At 37.1% G+C, this 19,955-nt stretch overlaps 2 protein-coding genes across 6 annotated transcripts in view; one reads left to right on the forward strand and one right to left on the reverse strand.

Annotated features, from left to right (window-relative positions):
* Nucleotides 1–112: 112 nt before the first annotated feature.
* On the forward strand, nt 113–10,100 carry LOC128229685 (mRNA export factor GLE1-like). Its single transcript, XM_052941471.1, has 12 exons — nt 113–284; nt 1,133–1,359; nt 1,706–1,817; nt 2,907–3,055; nt 3,675–3,735; nt 4,052–4,122; nt 4,544–4,830; nt 5,750–5,932; nt 6,304–6,416; nt 7,086–7,298; nt 7,722–7,912; nt 9,314–10,100. The coding sequence occupies exons 1-12, from the start codon at nt 204–206 to the stop codon at nt 9,753–9,755; spliced, it is 2,130 nt and encodes a 709-aa protein (XP_052797431.1). The 5' UTR covers nt 113–203; the 3' UTR covers nt 9,756–10,100.
* Nucleotides 9,763–19,955, reverse strand: part of LOC128229686 (carbohydrate deacetylase-like) — a 26,520-nt gene continuing 16,327 nt past the window's right edge. For all 5 annotated transcript variants that reach the window (XM_052941476.1, XM_052941473.1, XM_052941472.1 and 2 more), the window contains exon 6: nt 9,763–10,735. In XM_052941476.1, the coding sequence (XP_052797436.1) occupies nt 10,348–10,735 (388 nt within the window). In that variant the 3' untranslated portion in view covers nt 9,763–10,347. The remainder of the gene's footprint in view (nt 10,736–19,955) is intronic.

A 19,955-nucleotide genomic window follows, 5' to 3' on the forward strand; every position in this document is an offset into this window, starting at 1 on the left:
ACTGTATTATTAAATATTAATTAAAATTCTATTGGAATTATAAGTTATTTTTATTTGGATCAAAATGTTATGCAACAAAAAAGAGAAATAGCGCAAGGATATAAGGCATGTTTATTTCGGAGACCTTCCATTTCTTTCGTACGAAAATGAAACTAAAATGTTAAATCTATTTTTTAATAAAGTTTGAATAATATACGGACGGAATGGGCATTGTTGATCAGCTCAGACAAACACAAAAAGGCAGACTGCCTTATGAGCGAGAAACAACCGGCCCAAAATTGCAGGTATTAAATTGTTTTGGTTAATACTGAGCCAATTTTGTACCTGAATTATTTCGCACCCGCTTCGCTTTCGCACCAGTGACATGATATATCACCAGTCATTTGTGACCACGCCCCCCCCCCCCCCCTAGTTCCGGGGGTATACCGGTGAAATAGGCCGTGTTTTTACCATTCAGGTGGCCCCGCAGTGCCGGGTGAATGCGGTGGTTTTGTTTTTGGCGGGGGATTTGCCTTACCTAGGCTCCCTGGGATGCAGGGGTATTTGACCATCAGTTCTTACCCGTAGGGCGGAGATTTTACCCGGGGTTGACTTGACCGAAAGTCAAAGTCCCCGCTATTCCCTAGTCAGTCTAAAATGCCGTCCAGGCTTTTTTTTTTACTGATGGTTAGTCCAGGCTAACATCAGTAAAAAAAAAGCCTGGACGGCATTTTAGAATGACTACGCTATTCTCCTGACCTGGGGGGGCCGTGGTTACAATTGACTGGTGCATTACCTCTTCACAGTAGCAGAGGACTCCATGAGCTTTTCAATAACTTTGGTCGTTGTGTTTTTTTTTTCTATAAATTCGGCTAAATATTAATAATGTGTAGGTATGACCACTGACAGACAAATGTTGAATGATCAAACTTGTTCACTTAATACAATTTTTAGGATTGGGATTTTCTGTCCATCATTATATAACACTTCCATTCATGTGATACTTTATCAGGGGTCAAACCGCTGATAATTGTGATGTCAATCCTGAATAAAAGCTGGGGTCTGTTTGAGTATGAGGGATTCATGCCCAAAGCAGGGTTAAGGGGCTTACATTCATTTATACTAAAAGGGGATTGTTTTCTTTGGCATTTAGACACTACTGACAGAATGTTCATCGCCACCCGAAATACACATCTCCCCAAAGTTCTCCCAGACCCTGAAGTCAAGACAGTCCAACAACAAGGAATGTTCGGACGACTCGGGGAGTCCAGGTACAGGAGGTACTACGGGGCTGTGGCCAGGGAAGATGTCCCCTTCTCTAGCACCATTTTCAATAACTCAACAAAAGGCCAAGCTGTCACCAGCTGAAGGAAAATATACGTGAGTATCTGTATTAAGTTAGCATGAGCAGTTTTGTACATTTAAAGGTCAGTGTGAAAGTGAAATTGATAATTATGATTTATGATAGATTTCAAATGACACAGGAATTAGTGTGTGCCATAAACCTTGAAGTACATGACTGTATGTATGTATCTGTTTTGTTAAAGTATGGGTAAGCTTTTATCTCATTGTCTAAATTAATAACAAAGTTTCACAGATTTCTTGGGAGTTAGACCCAGTCCTCTTAAATATATGCCGCAAATATTAATCAACATGTCCTGAATATCTGAAATATCTATATTTGAAGGTTATTTTTTTTACAGTAAAATAAAGTTTATTCTTTTAGCCCTGATGAGAAGGCTGATGTGAGGATTGTACGGTGTGTGACATCGCCTGAGTTTGGAAGATCAAAGAGAGCCATACACAAATATGAGGAGAAATTGGAAAATGAAGCTAGGGTATTCAGCATTTCCGTTTTGTTCTTGTATTCTTTGAGCTTCAGTCGTCAAATGTTAAAATCTTAAAAGAAATAATTAACATCTTGAATGACAATTTTAAGAGTGAACATTTCACCAAATTGTTAAAATGTTTTAAAGTGTTTATTCGTTGTTCATTGAACATATTATAGTTCACCTGCGGCGTAATGGTTGGCAGGGGGGCATCCAGTATGTTGTGTCTGATAAATAACTTAAGAAGTATTTGTCCAATCATCACTAAATTTGGTCAGAATGTGAATGGGCACAATATCTCAGACAAGTTTGATAGCCTGCCATATCGCTCAAGTCACTTTAGAGTGAATGCCCTTTTAATGATAAATTGATTATAGAAATTATCTAAAATTGGTCTTGTCCAATCAATAACATTAGAAGCCTATCAATTATAGACTGAATGTGTTTGGACATAATATCTCAGACAAGTTCGATTACAAGCCATATCACTCAGTCACTCAAGGGTCATAACCCTTTATTATTGAATATACCTAAAATTGGTATTTTCCATTTATTAACGGTAGAAGCCTTTGTCCAATTTTTACCACATTTGGTCAGAATGTGTATGGGCATAATATCTCTGACAAGTTAGTTAACCAGACATAATTGCTTAAGTAACTTGAAAGTCTTAGCCTTGTCCAATAATCACTAAATTGTATATCTCATTCAGGATCAGTAAAAAGCCATGTCTTCTCAGTTTACTTCAAACTTACGACCCTTAAATTGGCAAAACTGTATTTACAGTGTTTGCCAACTAAATATGGCTAACACGCATGATGCATCACCAAACTTTGTCCTAAGAGCAGGACTGGCATATTTTGCGACAGTTGACATCTTTTTCAAAAAAATTATCCTATTTATTTAAATTGATGCGACTTCATGTTCTTGCTTATTATTAAGTAACATACAGGTGCATTCAATTGACATGACTTTCAATTAATAAACATTCTACAGTGTATGTTTTTAAGTGGCATTTAGGCAACAAGCTATAGAAAATACACTAACTGAAATATTGCATTTTGTCTATAAAGCCTTAACAGTTATATATTGTTTTCATAGAAACTCATCCTACAGAAGAAACGTGAGTTTGCAGACCACATTTTCCGCGTGGAGCATGACATGGAACAGCGTCTGCAGAACCTAGAGCAGCGTGCCACCGTTAACAGTCTTCTGAAGACCCAGCAGCTGGAGGATAGATATGAGGCACAGTATGTGATGGTGTATAACGTTATATATTGTATTTAAGGTCTTTTTTTCACATAATGGTTTTGGCCAATTTGGTGAGGGTTAAAAATTGCGACACCATTGTGATTGCGACACCATTGTAAATTCAATAATGAATTAAAGTTTTGCTGGATTTTAAATGTGCAGCTCGAAAGATTCCAAAAATATTTAACTCTTGAAAATTTAAAACTATCTACAATAGTGATTGATTGATCATCTTAAATAGGTAGATATTATCAAAGTACTGTCTTCTGACATGCCTTATAAATACTGGGTTTCAGCTTGCAAATCGTGAACTGCATTTTTAAATGATAACTTTGTGTTTTTAGCTCCTTCTTTGCTGAAGGCATTGTTAAGATAATGTAAATTTGTGATGTCCTTGTCATATGGGGCAGCTTGCAAAAACTTCAGCCCTGGCTATTTATAAACTAAAGTTAACTAAAACTCACATGTGTAGCAAGATTAATGACTCTTACCATATTAATAGATGAGTTATGCCCCTTTTCAACTTAAAAACAACAACAACAACAGATTAGGGTTGGCCTGTTACACTTATCATATTATAACTGTGTCATATGTAGTTCAAGTCTTAATATCTTCCAGAGCTGGTGAAATAGTTGCACATCAGAGAAAGTTGCGTGAAACCCATGCCCAGAGAAAACAGGTTAACATATATTCAAATATTATAAAATATTCAAGGTTCATTGACTTAAAAAGGAAACTGTTAACAGTTTAATAATTATACAAGAAGTGCATTACATTTCTTTTCCTACTTTATGCATACTACAATTATTTTGGAGTAATGATTCTCAAGAGTTGTTATTGAATAATGCTGAACAATATACTTAGCTCTTAGCACTACCACAGTATGTTTAAATATCAGTCTCTTTAAAATCGAAGTCTCATTATTGCTACACAGTTTAACATACAGCCTAATCAAGAATGATTTGAGTGCAATTGGGTACACCTTTATGTTCCAGCACCATGAAACGCAGCTGGAGGAAGCGGAGACGGCCAAGCGGAAACTGAGACAGGAAGAAATCCGAAGGAAGTAAGTCTTTCTCTACACAACTGATGTGCAGTCTTTATTGTCAACCCTTTCATTAGCATACAGACATTGCCATAGACTTGGTGACATTGCTATGCAATAACCTTAAATTTAAGATAAACACTGTTCATATTGATACTTGATACACATTGACCATGTTGGCTGAATTTAAAAATATTTGTCAAATTATGCCCCTTGATCAGCTTTGAGCAATGAACAAGCCTAGACCATGGAATGCGATACTCTGTTTCTCCTATCTGATAATTCCTTATTCATATTAGACCTCATCTTTGAAAATTGTTAATTTCATTGAAAGTAATGTTAATTTTTAACTGTAGATTTGAAATATATGGTTTAGTACTTCTGCTAAAGTATATGTTTTACTCTTTTTAAAAAAAATAATTGGTATGCATATATTTTTAAGGGAGCAAGAGAAAAAAGAGAAACAAGAAAAGTTGGCAAAGTCTGCTAGTGACCTCAGCCACCTTAGTACCAAAATACAGCAAGAATATACAGCATGCAAATACCGAAGCCTCCTGTCCGAGGCAGGTACAAAGGCTCTCTCCCTGGTTAAGACGTTGGTTGCTCACATGGGCACTTTGAAACGTGATTGTCAAACATCCGGGGAGGTTGAGGCTGAACACTTTGAGCAGTGTAGAAACATTCTGGAAAAAGCAAGTGAAGCATACGAATTGGTGAAAACAGAGCTTGGTAAGAGCTGATATTTTTATGCTGATTTAGTTTGTTAGTTGTTTTAGGATTTATATCAATTTTTTCGCTACATTTTGATATCGAATTACTTCCTGTTAATGTTGGTTTTGCGATACATTGAAATATTCAATACGCCTTAGTGCGTGGTGTCAGCGTCTGTCTGTTGCAAGTCTTTTAACCAGAACATATTATTTAAAAAAAAAAACACTAAAGATATTGACATGAAATTTAGTGCACTTGATACCAGTGAATCTACAGATGCATGGGTGAAAGTTTATACCAGATTTCTGTTTTTGCAGGGAGTCATATTTTTCCAAACCTGTTAATCATGTGAGATTTTCCTGTGGCAGGGGGGCAGTACCCCTCTTTGATTACATTAATTAATGTCTCAATATCAGCTGTTTATGAAGGAAACTCATCTGTTTGATGATACGAAAGGAAAATCATAACTATTCAGTCATCTCCGGGCAGCTATCCAAATAAATTCTGGCCCATACATTTACTTTTGGCTTCAGTTAGTTCAAATATTTTCTACTTTTGCCTTTAAATTGACTGAGAAAAGCAGACATGTGTTGGCATCCACAAGGGTTGCTATTGTTCTTTCTTCTCTGTTTTTGGCACTTGGTAAATCACGTATAATTATACATTTACTTGACTGTTGTAAGAGTGATTTATAAGCTTTGAACTAATAGCTTGTTTGTTTTCTGAGAAAAAGAGTTGAGGTGTGTTATAGGCTTGGAGTTGTTGTCTGCATCATCTTGGTACAAAAACGTTGAAACTATTTAAAATGAAACTTGGTACACAAATTGCCAGAGACAGTATGCACATGTCACATAAATCTGATTTGAATTATTGTTGAGTTATTCCCCCTTTTTGCTTTGAAAACCCATGTCACTCTTGTTTCATTTTCATTCTTCAGAACGAGCTGAGAAGGCAGGTAAGGAGGCTGAACAGGAAGCAGAGAGAAAAGCCAAGCAGCAACAACAGCAGCAGCAGCAACAACAACAACAACCAGGGGTAGTAGGGGCTCCAATTGCTTCTTCTACACCAATAGCACAGGCATCCAAACCAGCTACAGGGGCAGCGGCTACAAATGTTTCCAGTGAGTTGATGTAGTGTCAAAAAGGCAGATGACAGGATGTGGCAGAAAATCACTAAGAGACTGGAAAGAGACTGTCAGATAAATATTTAGCAAGAATGTTTTACTGTAATGTCTGTTGGTTTTGTGTAAGGCTTAATCATTAGCAAATGAAATTAAATCAAATTACTTAATACTTTCAAGGCAAGCCTGAACATTGATCTACTTCATACAGAAAAAAGGTAATATATATCTTTAATACTATGTAGCAGATGATCCTTAATTCATATGTGTTTAACATTACATGGACTGTAATAGTCTGTAAAAGGTAGTACTTACAAATCAAACCAGACTCCAAACTCATTTTAAACTTGAACCATGCTATTGTATTTCAGGTAGGAAGAACCTTGTGAGCTGGGATGAGGAAGCTCTAAAACAGTACCTGGTATTACAGAAGAAACTGCAGGAGATTGAGGAATCAACTAAAGTACTGGCCTCTACTACCGAGGTAATATCATACAGTCATGTACTCACTGCCTTACTGGCATGCCAATTATCTTTTTAATACATGTAGTTAAAAGAGCCTTCTTGTTTTATGTATTAGGGGAAAAATACTTGTCTGTTCTGTTTATTTTTTAGATTGTAGAGTGCAGGGGAGGGGGCGGGGTCAAACACTTTAATGTTACCACATTAAAACTTGAAAATTGTTCAAGATGCTAATATAAAACATGTTCACAATGTGTATTTTATCAATCCAGCTACATTGGTCTGGGAGCAGGACTTTTAAACCCCAAGACTTTTTAACCCCTTCTAAAAATGAAGACTTTTCAACCCTTAGACATTTCAACCCCTATTTCAAAGGCTTTTTAACCCCTTACTGTTTGGACTTTTCATCTCCTAAATCCAAGACTTTTCAACCCCTAGTTAAATTATTGTAATAGCCATATTGAAGACTTTTCAACCCCTAAATCAAAGTCTTGGGATTGAAAAGTCTGACAGCCCATTGCTCTGACTGTAGGACATGACTTTGTTAACTATCTCTTGGTTGACTGAGAAAACATGGACAAGCATTGGCATCTTGCAGTGTTCCATTTATGAAAGGTGGTTTATGTTTAAAAGGTTCTATACTATTTTGATATTGTTGTCTTACAGTAATTGAATATTTATCCCACTATAGTTGAAGAAGCTCAAGTTTGACATCCAGAAGGCAGTGAACACCCCAATCAATGCAATATCTGCCGTGAGTGGAGACCATCTGCGGGATAAACTGAAGCGACTCCTGACATTGCTATCCGGACAACCTGTCGAGGTTTCCGGGAAAACCGTCTCTCTGTCAAAACATCCACAAGCTTCAGTCTTCTGCAGAAATCTTATTGCCAAAATGATTGTGGTAAGAAATTGCATTGAAGTTTGGCAGATTAACACTTGAATGATCTTGTGAAGTTAGTTTTGTGAAGTAGTATATAAATTTTTTGTTTCAGAGTAATTGATTGTCAGAAATATCTTCTTTCACTAAGCAGGTTCTAATTTTGATGATGGATTATTTATTTAATCAATATTTAGTTATAATTTTATGCATTACTACCCATACATGTACATTTTTAATGAAGGGGAAATGCTGTTTAAGAAACTGATGTTTGTGTGTTAATTTATTGGGTTAATTTATGAAAAAAAATGTAATTTAGTAAATGAATTTCACTATAAAAATAATTTTTAAATGTCTGACAGATAAACACATGAATGTTTATTGAAGATTGAATAGTCCATTTGTTAAAAGAGAAACTGTTAAATATCTATAAACATAATATTACAGAAAAAGGGAGAGGAGCAGGTTTCCTCGAAGCATGAGTCAGCGTTTGCTATAGCGATGGTAGCTGTTGGGTTGTGGCGGGAGTCACCCAGCCTCGGTGACCTTTTCCTTGCCCATTTCTACGCCCAGTGCCCGTACCTTGTGCCTTACTACGCACCCAAACTACAGGGTCAGAGTGACAAGGACTATTTCGAGTAAGTGCTTACAATTCTCTACATTATACAGTGTTAACCTTTAGGATTTATGTAATATTAATAGTGTTTTAACTAAAGTTTTAACAATTAACTTTCAAATGGCCTCTTATCCCTTGGAATGAAGCCCCTTAAATCGCCTGTAATTACTTAAAATGATACTGATGATTATTATGCCCACCTTAGAAGAAGAGGGGTATATTGCTTTGCACAGGCATGTCGGTATGTCGGTCGGTCCGTCGGTAGACTAAAGCTTGTCCGAGTGATAAATCAACAGTTTCTGGACGTATGGTCATCAAACTTCACATGAAGGTTGGGCCTGACCAGTAGATGACCCCTATTGATTTTGGGGGGTCATCGGGTCAAAGGTCAAGGTCACAGTGACCTTTAATGGTAAAATAATTTTAAAGCTTGTCCGAGTGATAACTCAACAATGCCTGCACCCATGGCCCTAAAACTTGACATGGAGGTTGGGCCTGACCAGTAGATGACCCCTATTGTTTTTGGGGGTCATCAGGCCAAAGGTCAAGGTCACAGTGACCTTGAAAGCAAACTCGACAATTCTTGGACCTATGGTCATCAAACTTGACATGAAGGTTGGGCCTGCCCAGTAGATGACCCCTATCGACTTTGGGGGTCATCAGGCCAAGGTCAATGTCACAGTTACCTTTAACGCAAAAAAGTTAACAAATCATCCCCCACTGATATCTCAACAATGCCTGAACCTATGATCATTAAACTTGACATGGATGTTAAGCCTGACCAGTAGATTACCCTTATTGATTTTAGGATTCATAGAGCCAAAGGTCAAGGTCACAGTGATCTTGAATGGTAAAAGGTTGTCCGAGTGATAACTCAACAATGCCTGAACCCATGGCCTTCAAACTTGACTTGGAGTTGCATCTGACTTGTAGATGACCCCTTATGATTTAAGGGGTCATCGGGTCAAAGGTCAAGGTCAGAGTGACCTTGAACGAAAAACACTTGTCTTGTGATAACTTGACAATGCCTGCACCCATGGCCCTCAAACTTGACATTTAGGTTTCTGGTGACCAGCTGATGACTCTGGATTTTGAGTTCATAGAGTCAAAGGTCATGACGGTCATAACACACTTTATCCTCACATTTTAATGGTCATAATCTTAAAACAGCAACAAATCAGCTGTCATTTCGGTCCATGCATATTTCATTCAATTGTCCATATAATCCTGACAACATGGCGCTCAGGGGGGGCATAATGTTTGACAAACACCTCTTGTTATGTTATGCTTTGATTTGCAACCTTCTTGTCACATTTTGAATCCCATTAGACATTTGCATCCTATAAGGCAATATTCTGTTGCATGCTGCAAGTGTATTCCGAAGACTTTCTGTGATTTGAAAGTCATGATTATTTATTCTCAGGTCAAGAGGCTATCGCTATGAAGGAGGACAAGTCGAGAATCAGGAGAAATTTCTGAAGCGAATGTCAGGCATCGTGCGACTCTACTTCTCCATCCTGGTCTCTACGCCCCCACGGGGTAAACATCCCCATGGCCTGGAACACGCCTGGGCATGGGTCACTCGGATTCTAAACCTCACCCCCGAGCCTGATATCACTGCCACAATGTTGTACGACTTCCTCCAAGTCACAGGCCATGCTTTCATGAAGGAGTATAGAAAACAGTTTATCAAACTGCTTTGGACATTGTGTAAGGATATAGTACCCAAGTTGAAAGAAGTCTCCTCCCCTGCTGGGAGTGGATCGTTGTCTCGGTTACAGGTGCTCTTAGAAAATAGTGTCAAAGGTCAAGGTAATATTCCTGTCCCAGAGGGGTTTCTGGAACAAAGATTCTGGCTTTCTTAGCAGTGAACACATTTTACAATATATATTTCGTCATAACCGACATTGAAAATACTATGCATGACATTTTTAACTTTTGTGTGGTCATAAAAAGTTAATGTCATAAATTATAGAAAAACATTTTTTCTGATGTGGATAAAAAAGAACGTCATTTTTTTTGTTTGTATTTTATGTTCATTACCAATGGAATATATATACATGTACGTGTAGATTAATCAATGTGTATACCTTTGTGTTCTTTGTCGCTCATGAAATTTGTTCAGAATGAAGTAATTGTTGAAAATCCAATATTTCTGTTGCCAATTTATAATAAAACATGAAATTATATAATAAAACATTGATATTTCATTCTGGTTATAGTTTATTTATATACTTGTAAAATAAATTCAATATCAGAAAATTGTCTATAAGGCATTAACAGAAAGTCCAAAACACAATGAAGGAAAAACTTGGCTGTCATTGGCCTTCTTGAAGCGATGAAAATATATTATAGTTAATCAACATAATGGTAATTCGAAAACAACAACTAGCACCAACAAGCTTTTGCACAGCTTAGTCTTTATTGCAGTTAGTCAAGTACCGGTATAATATTTCGCTACTCAGTAAAAACTTCAAGGTCGTGGAAAGAAATGAGTTTGATATTTTCACGCTTATAAAAGCATTTCATTTCTTCACTCATTAGAATACTCATCTCGTGTTCCCTGTCAGGCCACTGTGAAAACAAATCTGGCCCTTCCCCACAACCCCCTTTACTTCCGGTCATTTTTCCAGGGTGTGTCATTAACTCACAAAATAGGACACTTGGTTCCTCTGGGGCAGGTGATCTGGGCGATTTCAACCTTAGTTTTAAGGCTGGGTTGGTTGGTTTCTGGTCGTTATTTAGGTTTGTGGCTCCTGATTTGAATGCTCGAAGTATTGAGTCTTGAAGACGTTTGATGGTCATGTCCATACCCATTGTTGCCAACCCAGCAAATAATGGGGACCTATAATAGGCAATAATTTTATTTCAGATTTGCTACCAGTCAGTTATACTCTAAGGAAAACATGTTAAAACCAAGAAAATAACATCAGTATAATTAAAACAAGAGCGGTCACAGACAGTTATATCCCCCGCCTCATGGGGCATTTTTTGTAACGAAAGCCAATCAATGGTAAGGGTAGTTTCTCAGGAACATAAGAAATGCGTAAAATTAAGAAAGGGCAATAACTCTTTCAAATAAGGTCAAATTGCAAAAGCCTGACAATATGCGCTGCATCACTTTCTAGTCATAAACGTAAGTGGAGTTGGGAAGAAACCAATTTTAAATGTAAAATAAGCAAAGAGCAATAACTCTTTCAAAAATGGCCAAATCAGGAAAGCCCGACAATATGCGCTGCTTCACTTTATGATCATCAATCTGTGAAAGTTTGGTAGAAATCGCATGAAAAACGTAAGAGCAGTTGCGAAGAAACCAATTTTAAATGTAAAATAAGCAAAGGGCAATAACTCTTTCAAAAATAGTCGAATCGGGAAAGCCCGACAAAATGGGTTGCTTCACTTTATGATAATCAATCTGTGAAAGTTTGGTAGAAATCACATGAAAAACGTAAGAGGAGTTGTGAAGAAACCAATTTTAAATGTAAAATAAGCAAAGGGCAATAACTCTTTCAAAAAAAGTTGAATCGGGAAAGCCTGACAAAATGCGCTGCTTCACTTTATGATAATCAATCTGTGAAAGTTTGGTAGAAATCACATGAAAAACGTAAGAGGAGTTGTGAAGAAACCAATTTTAAATGTAAAATAAGCAAAGGGCAATAACCCTTTAAAAATGGTCAAATCAGGAAAGCCCAACAATATGCCCTGCATCACTTTAAGATCATCAATCTGTGAAAGTTTGGTAGAAATCACATGAAAAACGTAAGAGCAGTTACAAAGAAACCAACTTTAAATGTAAAATAAGCAATGGGCAATAACTCTTTCAAAAATAGTCGAATCGGGAAAGCCCAACAATATGCGCTGCTTCACTTTATGATAATCAATCTGTGAAAGATTGGTAGAAATCACATGAAAAACGTAAGAGGAGTTGCGAAGAAACCAATTTTAAATGTAAAATAAGCAAAGGGCAATAACCCTTTAAAAATGGTCAAAGCAGGAAAGCCCGACAATATGAGCTACTTCACTTTATAATCATCAATCTGTGAAAGTTTGGTAGAAATCGCATGAAAAATGTAAGAGGAGTTGTGAAGAAACCAATTTTAAATGTAAAATAAGCAAAGGGCAATAACTCTTTCAAAAATGGTCAAATCAGGAAAGCCCGACAATATGAGCTGCTTCACTTTAAGATCATCAATCTGTGAAAGTTTGGTAGAAATCGCATGAAAAACATTAAGAGCAGTTACAAAGAAACCAATTTTAAATGTAAAATAAGCAAAGGGCAATAACTCTTTCAAAAATAGTCGAATCGGGAAAGCCCAACAATATGCGCTGCTTCACTTTATGATAATCAATCTGTGAAAGTTTGGTAGAAATCACATGAAAAACGTAAGAGGAGTTGCGAAGAAACCAATTTTAAATGTAAAATAAGCAAAGGGCAATAACTCTTTCAAAAATGGTCAAATCAGGAAAGCCCGACAATATGCGCTGCTTCACTTTATGATCATCAATCTGTGAAAGTTTGGTAGAAATCGCATGAAAAACGTAAGAGCAGTTGCGAAGAAACCAATTTTAAATGTAAAATAAGCAAAGGGCAATAACTCTTTCAAATATAGTCGAATTGGGAAAGCCCGACAAAATGGGTTGCTTCACTTTAAGATAATCAATCTGTGAAAGTTTGGTAGAAATCACATGAAAAACGTAATAGGAGTTGTGAAGAAACCAATTTTAAATGTAAAATAAGCAAAGGGCAATAACTCTTTCAAAAATAGTCTAATCGGAAAAGCCCAACAATATGCACTGCTTCACTTTATGATAATCAATCTGTAAAAGTTTGGTAGAAATCGCATAAAAAACGTAAGAGCAGTTGCGAAGAAACCAATTTTAAATGTAAAATAAGCAAAGGGCAATTACTCTTTCAAAAATAGTCGAATCGGGAAAGCCCGACAAAATGGGTTGCTTCACTTTAAGATCATCAATCTGTAAAAGTTTGGTAGAAATCACATGAAAAACGTAAGAGCAGTTACAAAGAAACCAATTTTAAATGTAAAATAAGCAAAGGGCAATAACTCTTTCAAAAATAGTCGAATCGGAAAAGCCCAACAATATGCACTGCTTCACTTTATGATAATCGATCTGTAAAAGTTTGGTAGAAATCGCATGAAAAACATAAGAGGAGTTGCGAAGAAACCAATTTTAAATGTAAAATAAGCAAAGGGCAATAACCCTTTAAAAATGGTCAAAGCAGGAAAGCCCGACAATATGAGCTACTTCACTTTATAATCATCAATCTGTGAAAGTTTGGTAGAAATCGCATGAAAAATGTAAGAGGAGTTGTGAAGAAACCAATTTTAAATGTAAAATAAGCAAAGGGCAATAACTCTTTCAAAAATGGTCAAATCAGGAAAGCCCGACAATATGCGCTGCTTCACTTTAAGATCATCAATCTGTGAAAGTTTGGTAGAAATCGCATGAAAAACGTAAGAGGAGTTGTGAAGAAACCAATTTTAAATGTAAAATAAGCAAAGGGCAATAACTCTTTCAACAAGAGGGCCAAATGGCCCTGAATCGCTCACCTGTCATATATTGCACATTCTTCCATTATATACAAATATTGAAAACCTAAGCCTATGAACACGGGGCGTGGCCAATTTTGACCCCAGGGCTAAAGTTTGAACAATCTTAATAGTGGTCCGATAAACGATGCTTCATACCAAATATCTAAGGCCTTCGCCTTTTGGTTTCGGAGAAGAAGATTACTTAAGTTTTCATCATATACATATATAAGGAAACCCATGACCGCCCGGGTGGGGCCATTTTTTGACCCCAGAGCCAAAGATTGAACAATATTGGTACAAGTCAACTAGATGGTATATCATGCCAAATATCTAAGCTCTTGTCACCACTTGATTTTACGTGTGTATCTATATATGTATATTTGTAATTAATTGTTGTATGTGGCCCATATTGAAAATTGGTATGTGTACTAAATATGTTATCCAGTTTAAATTAAGACGTTATTTGTCTTTGTGAGTTCGGAGAAGATTTTTTAAGTTTTCACTATAACCCATATAGAGAAAAACCATCAGCCCCGGGGTGTGGCCAATGTTGACCCCAGGGCCATAATTTGAACAAACTTTGTAGAGGTCCACTAGACGATGAATCATGCCAAATATCTAAGCTCTAAGCCACGTAAGTTCAGAGGAGATGATTTTTGAAGTTTTCACTATAAACATATAGAGAAAACCCATGACCCCCAAGGGGGCGGGGCCAATTTTGACCCCAAGGCCATAATTTGAACAATCTTTATAGAGGTCCACTAGATGATGAATCAGGCCAAATATCTAAGCTCTAGTCCAAGTAAGTTCAGAGGAGAAGATTTTTGAAGTTTTAACTATAAACATATAGAGAAAACCCATGACCCCCCGGGGCGGGGCCAATTTTGAACAATCTTTGTAGAGGTCCACTAGACGATGAATCATGCCAAAGATCTAAGCTCTAAGCAAAGTAAGTTCAGAAGAGATTTTTGATTTTATTTACTATAAACATATAGAGAAAACCAATGACCCCCCGGGGCGGGGCCAATTTTGACCCAAAGGCCATAATTTGAACAATCTTTGTAGAGGTCCACTAGATGATGAATCATGCCAAATATCTAAGCTCTAGTCCAAGTAAGTTAAGAGGAGAAGATTTTTGAAGTTTTAACTATAAACATATCAAGTATACCCATGACCCCCCAGGGCGGGGTCAATTTTGACCCCAAGGCCATAATTTGAACAATCTTTGTAGAGGTCAACTAGACGATGAACCATGCCAAATATCTAAGCTCTAGTCCAAGTAAGTTCAAAGGAGAAGATTTTTGATGTTTTCACTATAAACATATAGAGAAAACCCATTACCCCCGGGGCGGGGCCAATTTTGAATCCAAGGCCATAATTTGAACAATCTTTGTAAAGGTCCACTAGACGATGAATCATGCCAAATATCTAAGCTCTAGTCCAAGTAAGTTCAGAGGAGAAGATTTTTGAAGTTTTAACTATAAACATATAGAGAATACCCATGACCCCCCGGGTCGGGGCCAATTTTGACCCCAGGGCCATAATTTGAACAAACTTTGTAGAGGACCACTAGACGATGAATCATGCCAAATATCTAAGCTCTAGGCCAAGTAAGTTCAGAGGAGAAGATTTTTTAAGTTTTCACTATAAACATATAGAGAAAATCCATGACCCCCCGGGCGGGGCCAATTTTGACCCAAGGGCCATAATTTGAACAAACTTTGTAGAGGTCCACTAGACGATGAATCATGCCAAATATCTAAGCTCTAGGCCAAGTAAGTTCAGAGGAGAAGATTTTTTAAGGTTTTCACTATAAACATATAGAGAAAACCCATGACCCCTCGGGGCAGCGCCAATTTTGACCCAAAGGCCAAAATTTGAACAAACTTTGTAGAGGTCCACTAGACGATGAATCATGCCAAATATCTAAGCTCTAGTCTAAGTAAGTTAAGAGGAGAAGATTTTTGAAGTTTTAACTATAAACATATCAAGTATACCCATGACCCCCGGGGCGGGGCCAATTTTGACCCCAAGGCCATAATTTGAACAATCTTTGTAAAGGTCCACTAGACAATGAATCATGCCAAATATCTAAGCTCTAGTCCAAGTAAGTTCAGAGGAGAAGATTTTTGAAGTTTTAACTATAAACATATAGAGAATACCCATGACCCCCCGGGGCGGGGCCAATTTTGACCCCAGGGTCATAATTTGAACAAACTTTGTAGAGGTCCACTAGACGATGAATCATGCCAAATATCTAAGCTCTAGGCCAAGTAAGTTCAGAGGAGAAGATTTTTGAAGTTTTCACTATAAACATATAGAGAAAACCCATGACCCCCCAGGACGGGGCCAACTTTGACCCCAGGGCCATAATTTGAACAAACTTTGTAGAGGTCCACTAGACGATGAACCATGCCAAATATCTAAGCTCTAGGCCAAGTAAGTTCAGAGGAGAAGATTTTTTAAGGTTTTCACTATAAACATATAGAGAAAACCCATGACCCCCCGGGTCGGGGCCAATTTTGACCCCAGGGCCATAATTTGAACAAACTTTGTAGAGGTCCACTAGACGATGAACCATGCCAAATATCTAAGCTCTAGGCCAAGTAAGTTCAGAGGAGAAGATTTTTTAAGTTTTCACTATAAACATATAGAGAAAACCCATGACCCCCCGGGGCGGGGCCAATTTTGACCCCAGGGCCATAATTTGAACAAACTTTGTAGAGGTCCACCAGACGATGAATCATGCCAAATATCTAAGCTCTAGGCCAAGTAAGTTCAGAGGAGAAGATTTTTTAAGTTTTCACTATAAACATATAGAGAAAACCCATGACCCCCGGGACGTGGCCAATTTTGAGCCCAGGGCCATAATTTGAACAATCTTGGTAGAGGACCATTTGGTGATCCTACCTACCATATATCAACGGCCTAAGCCTTGTGGTTTGGGAGAAGAAGATTTTTAAAGTTTTTCCTTTTGGTTGCCATGGCAACCAGAGTTCTGTATGGAATTGAATTCTTTGAACAACTTTGATAGAAGACAACCCAAGGAACCTATGAAGTTTTATTAATATTGGCCTAGCGGTTAAGGAGGAGATGTCTTTTAAGTAAATTGTTGACGGACGACGCACGCCGCACGACGGACAAAAGCTCACCATGTCACAAAGTGACAGGTGAGCTAAAAAGGCAATTTCATAAAAAAAAATCTAAAAAGATATTATTATAAATTGGAAATAAAATTTAGTAGAATTACGTATGGTTATGTAAATCAATAATAAATCCAAAAATATTTATATAATGTGATTGTAAGTCTTAATAAGAACAATTAATATCTGCCATAAATAGAATGATACAAGAAAATCCAAATAGACATTATTTAAGAGTCGGTAGTTGCACTTGCAAAATGATAATCATATTTATCAGATATATGAAACAGCTGAAAGTTCTCAAACATAGACATTTATGTTCAAATATCACCGGTAAATAAAAATAATTGACCTAGTGACCTAATTTTTGACCTGGGTTGACCCAATATGGAACTTGACCTAGCTTATGTTAAGATGATCATTCTGACCAAGTTTCATTAAGATAAGGCTAAAATTGTGACCTCTATTTTGTTCACAAGGTTTTTCTAATAATTGACCTAGTGACCTAGTTACTGACTGCGTATGACCCAATATCGAACTTGACCCAGATTTTATAGAGATGATCATTCTGACCAAGTTGCATTAAGATTAGCCTAAAATTGTGACCTCTATTGTGTTCACAAGGTTTTTGTACTAATTGACCTAGTGACCTAGTTATTGACCGCGGATGACCCAATATCGAACTTGACCTAGATTTTATAGAGATGATCATTCTGACCAAGTTGCATTGAGATTAGGCTAAAATTGTGACCTCTATTGTGTTCACAAGGTTTTTGTACTAATTGACCTAGTGACCTAGTTATTGACCGTGAATGACCCAATATCAAACTTGACCTACATTTTACAGCGATGATCATTCTGACCGATTTGCATTGAGATTAGGCTAAAATTGTGACCTCTATTGTGTTCACAAGGTTTTTCTACTAATTGACCTAGTGACCTAGTTATTGACCGCGGATGACCCAATATCGAACTTGACCTAGATTTTATAGAGATGATCATTCTGACCAAGTTGCATTAAGATTAGCCTAAAATTGTGACCTCTATTGTGTTCACAAGGTTTTTGTACTAATTGACCTAGTGACCTAGTTATTGACCGCGGATGACCCAATATCGAACTTGACCTAGATTTTATAGAGATGATCATTCTGACCAAGTTGCATTGAGATTAGGCTAAAATTGTGACCTCTATTGTGTTCACAAGGTTTTTGTACTAATTGACCTAGTGACCTAGTTATTGACCGTGAATGACCCAATATCAAACTTGACCTACATTTTACAGCGATGATCATTCTGACCAATTTGCATTGAGATTAGGCTAAAATTGTGACCTCTATTGTGTTCACAAGGTTTTTGTACTAATTGACCTAGTGACCTAGATATTGACCGCGGATAACCCAATATCGAACTTGACCTAGATTTTATAGAGATGATCATTCTGACCAAGTTGCATTAAGATTAGCCTAAAATTGTGACCTCTATTGTGTTCACAAGGTTTTTGTACTAATTGACCTAGTGACCTAGTTATTGACCGCGGATGACCCAATATCGAACTTGACCTAGATTTTATAGAGATGATCATTCTGACCAAGTTGCATTAAGATTAGGCTAAAATTGTGACCTCTATTGTGTTCACAAGGTTTTTGTACTAATTGACCTAGTGACCTAGTTATTGACCGTGAATGACCCAATATCAAACTTGACCTACATTTTACAGCGATGATCATTCTGACCAATTTGCATTGAGATTAGGCTAAAATTGTGACCTCTATTGTGTTCACAAGGTTTTTCTACTAATTGACCTAGTGACCTAGTTATTGACCGCGGATGACCCAATATCGAACTTGACCTAGATTTTATAGAGATGATCATTCTGACCAAGTTGCATTGAGATTAGGCTAAAATTGTGACCTCTAATGTGTTCACAAGGTATTTCTACTAATTGAACTACTGACCTAGTTTTTGACCCCAGATGACCCAATATCGAACTTGACCTAGATTTCATAGAGATGATCAGTCTGACCAAGTTTCATAAAGATTAGGTCAAAATTGTGACCTCTGTTGTGTTCACAAGGTTTTTCTAATAATTGACCTAGTGACCTAGTTATTGACTGCGGATGACCCAATATCGAACTTGACCTAGATTTTATAGAGATGATTATTCTGACCAAGTTGCATTGAGATTAGGCTAAAATTGTGACCTCTGTTGTGTTCACAAGGTTTTTGTACTAATTGACCTAGTGACCTAGTTATTGACCGTGAATGACCCAATATCAAACTTGACCTACATTTTACAGCGATGATCATTCTGACCAATTTGCATTGAGATTAGGCTAAAATTGTGACCTCTATTGTGTTCACAAGGTTTTTCTACTAATTGACCTAGTGACCTAGTTATTGACCGCGGATGACCCAATATCGAACTTGACCTAGATTTTATAGAGATGATCATTCTGACCAAGTTGCATTAAGATTAGCCTAAAATTGTGACCTCTATTGTGTTCACAAGGTTTTTGTACTAATTGACCTAGTGACCTAGTTATTGACCGCGGATGACCCAATATCGAACTTGACCTAGATTTTATAGAGATGATCATTCTGACCAAGTTGCATTGAGATTAGGCTAAAATTGTGACCTCTATTGTGTTCACAAGGTTTTTGTACTAATTGACCTAGTGACCTAGTTATTGACCGTGAATGACCCAATATCAAACTTGACCTACATTTTACAGCGATGATCATTCTGACCAATTTGCATTGAGATTAGGCTAAAATTGTGACCTCTATTGTGTTCACAAGGTTTTTCTACTAATTGACCTAGTGACCTAGTTATTGACCGCGGATGACCCAATATCGAACTTGACCTAGATTTTATAGAGATGATCATTCTGACCAAGTTGCATTGAGATTAGGCTAAAATTGTGACCTCTAATGTGTTCACAAGGTATTTCTACTAATTGACCTACTGACCTAGTTTTTGACCCCAGATGACCCAATATCGAACTTGACCTAGATTTCATAGAGATGATCAGTCTGACCAAGTTTCATAAAGATTAGGTCAAAATTGTGACCTCTGTTGTGTTCACAAGGTTTTTCTAATAATTGACCTAGTGACCTAGTTATTGACTGCGGATGACCCAATATCGAACTTGACCTAGATTTTATAGAGATGATTATTCTGACCAAGTTGCATTGAGATTAGGCTAAAATTGTGACCTCTATTGTGTTCACAAGGTTTTTGTACTAATTGACCTAGTGACCTAGTTGTTGACCGCGGATGACCCAATATCGAACTTGACCTACATTTTATAGAGATGATCATTCTGACCAAGTTGCATTGAGATTAGGCTAAAATTGTGACCTCTACTGT

The sequence above is a fragment of the Mya arenaria genome, chromosome 4, assembly GCF_026914265.1.
Source record: "Mya arenaria isolate MELC-2E11 chromosome 4, ASM2691426v1".
Lineage (NCBI taxonomy): Eukaryota > Metazoa > Mollusca > Bivalvia > Myida > Myidae > Mya > Mya arenaria.